Genomic DNA, 9,368 nt, shown 5'->3' on the forward strand with positions numbered 1-9,368 from the left:
TTTTAGGATGATCAGTTTCTTTTTCAAAAATTTTAAACCACATTTAGAAGAATGACTTACAGGTAGTCTAATTCTCAATGCCCAAGTTGTTGCTTTAGGCATTACGTTGAAATGATTTTATTCGGGCCTCCTTTTAGAGACATTTGAATGTGTTCGTATGTCTACATTCTAATATTCTTAACTGAGGTTCTGAAATGCAAATGTATGTATTAAAAGAGCTTAAATTATAACTGTGCTACTCCTTACATTTGAGATGTTTGGTACCTTTGGGGCTCGTCACAGTTCAGAGTTTTAATTACTACCCTTTGAACTTTTTTTAAAAATTTATTTGAAGGGGCGCCTGGGTGGCTCAGTCGGTTAAGCATCTGCCTTCAGCTCAGGTCATGATCCCAGGGTCCTGGGATCGAGCCCCGCATCAGGCTCCCTGCTCAGCAGAGAGCCTGCTTCTCCCTTTCCCTCTGCCTGCCGCTCTGCCTACTTGTGCTCTCTGTCAAATAAATAAATTAAAAAAAAAAAACTTTAAAAAAAAAATTTATTTGAATCCCAGAATTTTTGAAAAATACAGAATCACACTGTCCTTAACTGAGCATAAGGAAATTTTTCTCCAGACTTTCTTCTTCTTTCCTTATAAACAAGTTTATTTCCTGCAAGCAAACAGGTGGCCAATGTTAAAGTACTTGGCAATTTCTTAATATATTTTGACAAACAGTGTGTTGTTCCATCTAAATGTAAACGTGCAGAAGAAAAGCAAATGGAAAGTCTATTTTTTAAGTTTTCCTTTGAGAGTGTACAAGTAGTGTATTTGAGAAATTAGATCTCACTATTGAAATGTATGAGAGTGAAGAAAATACAACCTCCTTTTTTTCTTTTTCTTTTTTCTTTTTGGTGGGGGTGTGCAGTCCCTTTTGTGCCCAGTTAAACCTCCAGGCTTTTAACCGGTTTGTTTGCCCTTATTTGTCATTCAATTCCAGCTGCCTAGAGCAGTTAACACACAGGCTCTGAGTGGAGCAGGAATATTGAGGATGGTGAACAAGGCTGCCGACGCTGTCAACAAAATGACAATCAAGATGAATGAATCGGATGCAGTAAGAGCTGATTTTTCGACTTGAATAATGAGATGAATTAATGAGCCCAACAATTGCATTTTAAAGCTGTACAAGTAGAAAATAGGATATTAATTTGCTTATTGAGTTTAGTTCTCAGCCACATCAGTTGACTACCGTGGTTATACATGGTTAATTTGTTGCTTTAAAATAAGGAATGTGCCTTGCTATTGGTAACCTAATTTACAGTGGTTTGTTCTTGCTAAATTAGCTCCATTTCTCATTTTTTTTTTCTTAGTGGTTTGAAGAAAAGCAGCAGCAATTTGAAAATCTGGATCAGCAACTTAGGAAACTTCATGCTAGTGTCGAAGCCTTGGTCTGTCATAGAAAAGGTGTGTTTGCCATGTTATTTATGTGTTAACACCGTAAGTTAATTCAAATATTTTATTTAAATTTTATTAAAATGAACATTCTGGGGTTACTATAGAAGAGAGAGCAGTAGTTTAAGAGAATGTTTTCTATTTGAATCTTGTGAATGTTTTTTTGTTCTACTTGATCCTCACTTACAGTTGAGAGGTAGAAAAATCCTGAGCTTATAAAAATATATTTTGAATTTTGGATTAAAACTTGTTCATTTGATTAACTCTGTTAAACATACTTATACTTTAATGAGTGAAGATGTCTTATTAGTAACTGATATAACTAAAAATATCAGATTAAAAATTTGATACTTGAAATTTATCTTTAAAATTTTTTTTGTGTACCTGTATTTCATAGAAAACTGAATTATTTTCTTCATTTTTGAACAACCATATTGAAAAGTCTGGGGAGAGGAAGTTTGTTAAAAATTGATAGAAAAATTAAGTTGTGATTTTTAATTTTATCATGAGATTTTTATTGTTTTTTTTAAGAATACAAGGATTTTAATGTTAGGTTCTTAAAATACTTAATAAGTAATTTTGTAGGTGCCATTACCAGTAATCCGTTTCAGTAAAACAATTACAGAAGTTCACCAATACACTCATTATTGAAAGTAGTTTATAACAGCTTTTGCCGTTTGTACTCTACCTCTTAGGGAATGGCTTTATGGTTCTTAGAGAATTTTATGTAATGTAGAGTGGTTTCTAGACAATGTGTTATTAGTCAATGACATGTATTCTGTAAACATCTGTTTTTCTTTATTCAAAGTATCTGAAATGATAATGTTCAAAAATCTCTTTTAGAAATTTTTAGTATTTCTACTGAGCATTGTTCAAGCATTGTTGTACACCAAGAAAAAAAGAATAAGATTTCTATAAATTGTATGTATAATTTTACCTGGCTTTAAAAAAAAAATTTTTTTTTTCATTAAAAATTACAGACATTTTCAATTTCAAATAAATGTATAAAGCCAAAAAATATAGTATAAATTGATTGTTAGTGTTCCCATTGCTTTCCAAATTAAAAATAAATCTTTTAGAGGCGCCTGGGTGGCTCAGTCGGTTAAGCGGCTGCCTCCGGCTCAGGTCATGATCCCAGGGTCCTGGGATCAAGCCCCGCGTCAGACTCCCTGCTCAGCGGGAAACCTGCTTCTCCCTCTCCTTCTGCCTGCCATTCTGCCTGCTTGTGCTCTCTGTCAAATAAATAAATAAAATCTTTAAAAAAAAAAATTAAATCTTTTATCTTTTGCAGGAATACACAAAAGCAGTGAGCGCTTTAGGAAGAAAGGGGAAGCTGATTATTATATTAAATTATTAAACATAGTTCCTCCCCTGGGAATATAGGCAGTGGTTCTTCTTAATTTTTCTTTAATGTTCTTCTTAACTTTCAGTAGAGCTCTGAGCAGTTGGCATTTATGCCAAAGGCATTTTAATGACTGCTTGTTTTATGTTAATTATTTCAGAATAATTATTTGAATGATACACGAACTGATAAAATTTAGAGGGAAGGTAGAAAAACCATTGCAATATTTAAAAACTTTACTAGTGAACACTAAAAGTGAATCCTTTTTTGTTTTCAGAGCTTTCAGCCAACACAGCTGCCTTTGCTAAAAGTGCCGCCATGTTAGGTAACTCAGAGGACCATACTGCTTTATCTAGAGCTTTGTCTCAGCTTGCAGAGGTGGAGGAGAAGATAGACCAGTTACATCAAGAACAAGCTTTTGCTGACTTTTATATGTTTTCAGAACTACTTAGTGACTACATTCGTCTTATTGCTGCAGTGAAAGTAAGCTTTATTTTGCAATCTTCTTGAGTTCTTCTCACTTTTGTGGTTTGCTTCTAGAAGAATTTGGTTAGCTATAAGGCACGTATTTAAGTGTGTAAGTTCTGTGTTCTACCAATACATATAATGGTTTCAAGGTGATGATTCGTAGCCTAATATTTTCTTCCACTATGACTTGGACAATACGGTAGATATAATTGATATTTTTAAGAGATCTAAGAAATGCCAAATAAGATAAAACCAGTACAGATTTACTTACATATTTACATGTATAAGTTTACAACTAACTGGTAGCATTTATTGTTCATTCTAGCATGAACTGAAACTAGTCATGAGCTTTGTTATCATTAGTAAAGGTATAACAGGAAGCAGAACAAAACCAGAGCTGATTGTTGCGTGAATATGTTTAATGGTGGCTTTTAGCATGCATTTGGACTATAAGCAGACATTCTGTGCATATACTGAAGTGTGTAGTTACTATGTATTTATAGATGAAATGGGACTAGATTAGATAATAAATTGTGTTATCTAGTGGTAAATTTAAGGATAAACAGTTCAGTTTCTGAGTAGTTGGGAAAGTAATCGAGTTAACTAATGAAAATTGGTATTCGGGGGCCTGCGTGGCTCAGTTGGTTAAGCGACTGCCTTCAGCTCAGGTCATGATCCTGGAGTCCCGGGATCGAGTTCCGCATCGGGCTCCCTGCTCAGCAGGGAGTCTGCTTCTCCCTCTGACCCTCCTCCCTCTCATGCTCTCTGTCTCTCATTCTCTCTCTCGCAAATAAATAAAAATAAAAAAAAAAATCTAAAAAAAAATAAATTAATTAAAAAAAATAAAAAAGAAAAGAAAATTGGTATTCTACAGGTATCTCCAGTATTCAGACAGTTAAACTGAGTGTTATTTTATCTATCCTGTGTTTCAGAAGGTACTTTAAGATCTTAGGGCGTCTTTCATTTATTGTTATGAGCATTAATTATCATGGGGCGGAGGAACTGGGAATTTACCTTTTATTGAAAGTTATGAGACCTTGTTCCTTGCTTCCTTATGCAAAATTTTTTTAGCTAAAGTCTATGATCAAATTAGTATTCGTCTGCAGTCAGAACATTGATACGCTGCATATTTATTTATCCCTGTTCTCAAGCTAATGGTGACAATTATTGCTAGAAGGTTCTTAGCACTTCAGAATGGTGATATCTTGGGTTTGGTAAATTACTGGTTTTTCCTGTATTTACTCCTAGATGTTACTCTTTATAGTCCTGGTGATTAATTTTTCTTTTTAGTTATTTAAAGAAGTTAACATAGGGGTGCCTGGGTGGCTCAATTAAGCATCTGCCTTCGGCTCAGGTCATGATCCTGGGGTCGAGCTCCACATCGGGCTCCTTGCTCAGCAGGAAGTCTGCTGCTCCTTCTCCCTCTGTTGGTCCCCTGCTTGTGCTTCTCTCTCTCTCTGTCAAATAAATAAATAAAATCGTTTTAAAAATAGAAGTTAATATAGATAGCAGTTATTAGAGTATACTTCGTTGTATATCAGCAGCTTGTGATAAACAGAAATCCGGTTCACAAATAATGGTCCCTGCTTCTCTCCTACCCACTCTCAGCCAGATGGCATGCTTTATTCCTTACTTGCTATGCTGAAAATTGAGAATTCATTCCGGAATTCCCACTAGCATGAGGGCTGCTGTAAAAAAGTAGAGCACCTTTCAAAATAACTATGGGTCCACAAAGGAAAGCTGGGCAGTGTCTGTGGGAAGGAGTACTGGCTGAGAAGAGGACACTCCCTGGCGGGAATGGCCTGCTAATGTCCTGGGTGGTGAGCCCTCGCCTCACCTGGGCCGGCCTCATGCTGCCTAAATCTTCCTATGTATTTTTACATTCTCCGAAATTACACTTGGATTCATGTTTCCCAGCATAACAGTGACACTAAAAGAGGTACCAGGATCAACTGAGTTTGGGAGATAATGTACAGTATCCCTGTCTTACAGATTCACAGAGCACTAAAATGCTCAACTGTCTACAAGTAAAAAATAAAACATTTAACTAAGCTTAATCCAGAGACTTCCAAATTGATATGAACAGGAGTTCTTTTCCATTTAATATCTTTTTACATAAATGGAACGGAGTTTGGGAAGAACTGAATTAGTGACTCACTGACTAAAAGAAAGTTAGAGCTGTGCTCAAGCTATACCTTGAGATAGAAAAGCTCTTTTATGTTGGTTTTGTGTTTTCTGCTGAAAACTAGCCCAGGTCATCTGCAGCACGGAGTTGAGAAATTACAGAATAGCACGACAGGGAATTTTTGTGCTCTTTATGTTTGGTTTGGTTTTTGTTTTAAACTAATTCATTTGTATTTGAAAAAGTGATCAATGGACATAATAAATCTAACAGCCCAAAAAGGTCAAGTTCTCTAAGACTGCTAGTCTCAGTCAAATGCTGTTAGATTCTTGTGTGTCTTTACATAATTAGCTATGCATGTGTATGAAGCTAATTTTCTTCCCATCTCTTTCTCTTTTTCTTTCTTCCTCCCTCCTTCCGTCTCTTCCTTCTTGAAGAAGGAACACACTATATGCACTGTTCTTTGCCTACTTTTTTCATTCATTACATTTTAGAGAGGTGTCCATGCTAGCATATGTTGATACATTACATTCTTTTTAATGTTTGCATGTCTGTTAAATAGCATATAAAAGTACCTTAAATTATTTAATCAGTCTAGTTGTAAATTTTGTTCTTTGAAAACAACTCTTTGGGCATAAAATACCTAGAAGTAGAGTTGCTTGGCCAAACAGTATATGAATTTTAAATTTCAATAGATATTCTCATATTACTGTCCAAAGAGATTATCATCAACATACGTGTTCTTTCTTCCACCCAAAGATGAAGGTATTTTTTTGTATACGTTTAAATTTCTTTGGTTAGGGGCGCCTGGGTGGCTCAGTCGTTAAGTGTCTGCCTTGGGCTCAGGTTATGGTCCCAGGATCCTGGGATCGAGGCCCGCATCAGGCTCCCTGCTCAGCGGGAAGCCTGCTTCTCCCTCTACCACTCCCCCTGCTTGTGTTCCCTCTCTCACTGTGTCTCTCTCTGTCAAATAAATAAAATCTTTTTTAAAAAAATAAAAAAAATAATAAATTTCTTTGGTTAGTGTGAATTTAAGCATCTGTACAGATGATAAGCCATTTGTATTTCTTTTTGTGTGTATGTGAACTCTTCATGTCCTTTACCCAATTTTCTCTTGTGTGTCTTATATATTTCTAAAAGCTCTTTAATACTACTTACCCCTTTGTTTTTATCCATATCGAAAATACTTACTTTTTAAAAAAACATTTATTTATTTGAGAGAGCGAGCACATGCCCAAGCACAGTGGGGGGCGGGGGCCGAGGAAGAGGGAGAGAGAAACTCAAAGCAGACTACTCGCTGTGTGCAGAGCCTAACACAGGACTTGATCTCACGACCCTGAGTTCATGACCTGAGCTGAAACCAAGAGTCGGATGCTCAACCAACTGTACCACCCAGGTGTCTGAAAATACTTTTCTGATGATAAATTTGAAACTAAGAGTACGTTGAGAATTAGATGTAGAGCCAAAGCAGGGAAGGAACTAAGACCAGTCGAAATTTGGGCCCTAAAGAAAGATAGATTTCAGCCATTTACAATATTACCTATGCCTAGCCTTATATCCAGGAAACTCCTGCTTTCCTCTTTGTACAGTGCATGGCCTCTCATTTCCAGGACTCCATATTTTGGCTAGCACTGTTACCTAACATATTAAATAGTAAACTCGTTGCATGCATTCTCATGTATTGGCCTTCTCTGAACCACTAGAGTAGGGTCAGGGGTTGAAGATAATGGTTGTCAATGTGTTTAGCACTAGAACTCTTAAAAAGAATTCTCACAGGATCTAAATTCATAAAATATATCAAATATTTTTTAAACCAGCCCAGTAGATGGGTACCCCAAGGAGTTGTTGAAAAGCCTCATTGTTTGGCTGCAAGTTATCAACATCCTTTTAGGATTCCAGGAAGCTGAGCCATATACTTTCAGATATTCAGTGAATTGGAAAGTGATATTAATTAAAATTAAAATTGCAGTGTCTTGATGGGCCAGGAAAAATGGTCCACAACTGCAGCCTTGTCTAAGCTAGACTAGTTTGCATACAAATGTATAACATAAATTGGCAGGAGAATGGAGGTCCATAGTGGGTTGTCATTGTAATAAATCTGTCCCTCTTAGAGGAGTGACTGGTTCTACTAGAGCAGACTAGCATCTTGACTTACAGTTACGATCTTTAAGGTAGCATTTTTAGATAAAGTATGGTTTTGATTCTTGTGTGTGCGTGCGTGCGTATTCCAGGGGTGGGTAGGAAAACAAATGAAGAAAAAGTTAACTTCTTACAGAACTAAGATTACTTTTTTCTTTCAGAAATAACCTGACTTCTAGTAGTTTTACCTTTATTTTATAGCTCCTCCATCTTTGTCATAATAAATATGTGATGGTTCTGGAATCTTAGGAGTTGATAAATTGGACAGAGATCAAATGAGTTTAAATTAGTGTATCACCAAAAAAGCCAATTTATATATATTGAGAACTTAAGCAAATATTGAAATTAGAGTGCATTTTGGTTACCTTTTGCCCTGTACTGGTACATATTTTAAGTAATCAAATTGTTACTACAGAGGAGTTTATAAAAAGGAACTGATATGGCCCTCTTCCCCTAAAGACTAGGAATATAAATCTTAAAATTATTTTTTGTTGGTGCGTGTGTGTGTGTGTGTGTGTAAGGGGTGAGGGGCGAGAATTTGTTTTAAATGGTAGTGACTTTCTGAATCTAGTTATGGTAGGTGTATTTAATTTTTGTGATTTTGTCCCAAGTTAATATGGCTGAGGCAAAATTAATTTATAATAAATGTCTTAAGGAAAATGTTGTCTCATAACTATAAGAAAAGCAAAGGGGACAGTAAGATATACTTAGTAATGTGAGAAGAAAAATTATATGAAACGACAAAAGAAAACTAACAAAGTGGATTTAAGTACCTATAGATAAGGTGCTTTGATTTATCAGTTTGCCCAGGACATCTTTTATCCTGGTGAATATGAAATATGTACAGTCTTTGGAAAAAATACTTTGGTTTCTGGTGGCTTTGAAGTTTTCAGTGCTATTGCCCACATTTTTAAAATACACAATATGATATGAATGCAATCTGATTATGGTTCTTTTCCATGTTACTAAGTTGTTATTATTTGCACTTTTAGTAGAAATCTCAAGTTAATCACCTCTAATATATATGTGTGTGTTTAGAAGTCATCCATAATAGTACCTGCTAATTATTAAACATCCGCTAGGTTCAGTCACTGCTACATATTTTTCATTTTATTTCCAATCCATTAATATAGATCTCATTTTCTTCCTTCTATATTTGGGGAAACTATGGCTTATAGAAATTAATTTATCCAGGTTCATAGTGACAAAGCTAGTATTTGAATACAAATTTGATTTGTTCCAAAGCCTACATTGTTTTTTTGTTTGTTTGTTTTTTGAGAGAGTGAGTGAGCGAGAGAGAGCATGAGTTGGTGGAGGGAGAGGGAAAAGCAGACCCCCCACTGAGCAGGGAGCCTGACGCAGGGCTCACTCCCAGGACCCTGGGATCATGACCTGAGCCAAAGGCAGATGCTTAACTGACTGAGCCACCCAGGCGCCCCAAGAGCCTACATTTTTAGAATAAATTATCTACATAGTTTTCTCTTCAGCAAGTCCCTGTAAGAACATGTATTTATTTACTGTTTCTTGATCCAAAAAGTTCTTTGTTTGGAATAATGAAAATAACTCTGGTTTAGTGCTTTCTGCTTCTTTACCCAGTTTATCAACGCTTGCTTCACTTGTTCAGTTAGCAAATACTAACATAAATACACATGTATCCCCAGCATCAAATTAGGAAAGGAATTACTATTGAATTTCTCCTATCCTGTTTATCCCCTTTTCTCCTGAAATTCTAATTACTCTCATATTCGTACTTCATTTCTTCCATCAACCTCTTGTTTTGCTAAACCCTTTGAAAGGACTAGTGGATTTGATTGACTTGGTCTGTTATGGTCTTTTTGTCCAGTTCTTCCTTTGGTCCTGCCTCCTAGATAGGT

At 35.9% G+C, this 9,368-nt stretch overlaps 1 protein-coding gene across 2 annotated transcripts in view; it reads left to right on the forward strand.

Annotated features, from left to right (window-relative positions):
• The window catches only part of SNX2 (sorting nexin 2), a 55,750-nt gene that overhangs the window by 40,225 nt on the left and 6,157 nt on the right, over positions 1 to 9,368 (forward strand). For both annotated transcript variants that reach the window (XM_035013990.1, XM_035013991.1), the window contains exons 9-11: positions 972 to 1,085; positions 1,342 to 1,435; positions 3,043 to 3,248. In XM_035013990.1, coding sequence (XP_034869881.1) covers positions 972 to 1,085; positions 1,342 to 1,435; positions 3,043 to 3,248 — 414 coding nt within the window. The remainder of the gene's footprint in view (positions 1 to 971; positions 1,086 to 1,341; positions 1,436 to 3,042; positions 3,249 to 9,368) is intronic.

Source organism: Mirounga leonina, unplaced genomic scaffold (genome assembly GCF_011800145.1).
Source record: "Mirounga leonina isolate KUSES-001 unplaced genomic scaffold, KU_Mleo_1.0 Mir_168, whole genome shotgun sequence".
In the NCBI taxonomy this organism is placed as follows: Eukaryota; Metazoa; Chordata; class Mammalia; order Carnivora; family Phocidae; genus Mirounga; species Mirounga leonina.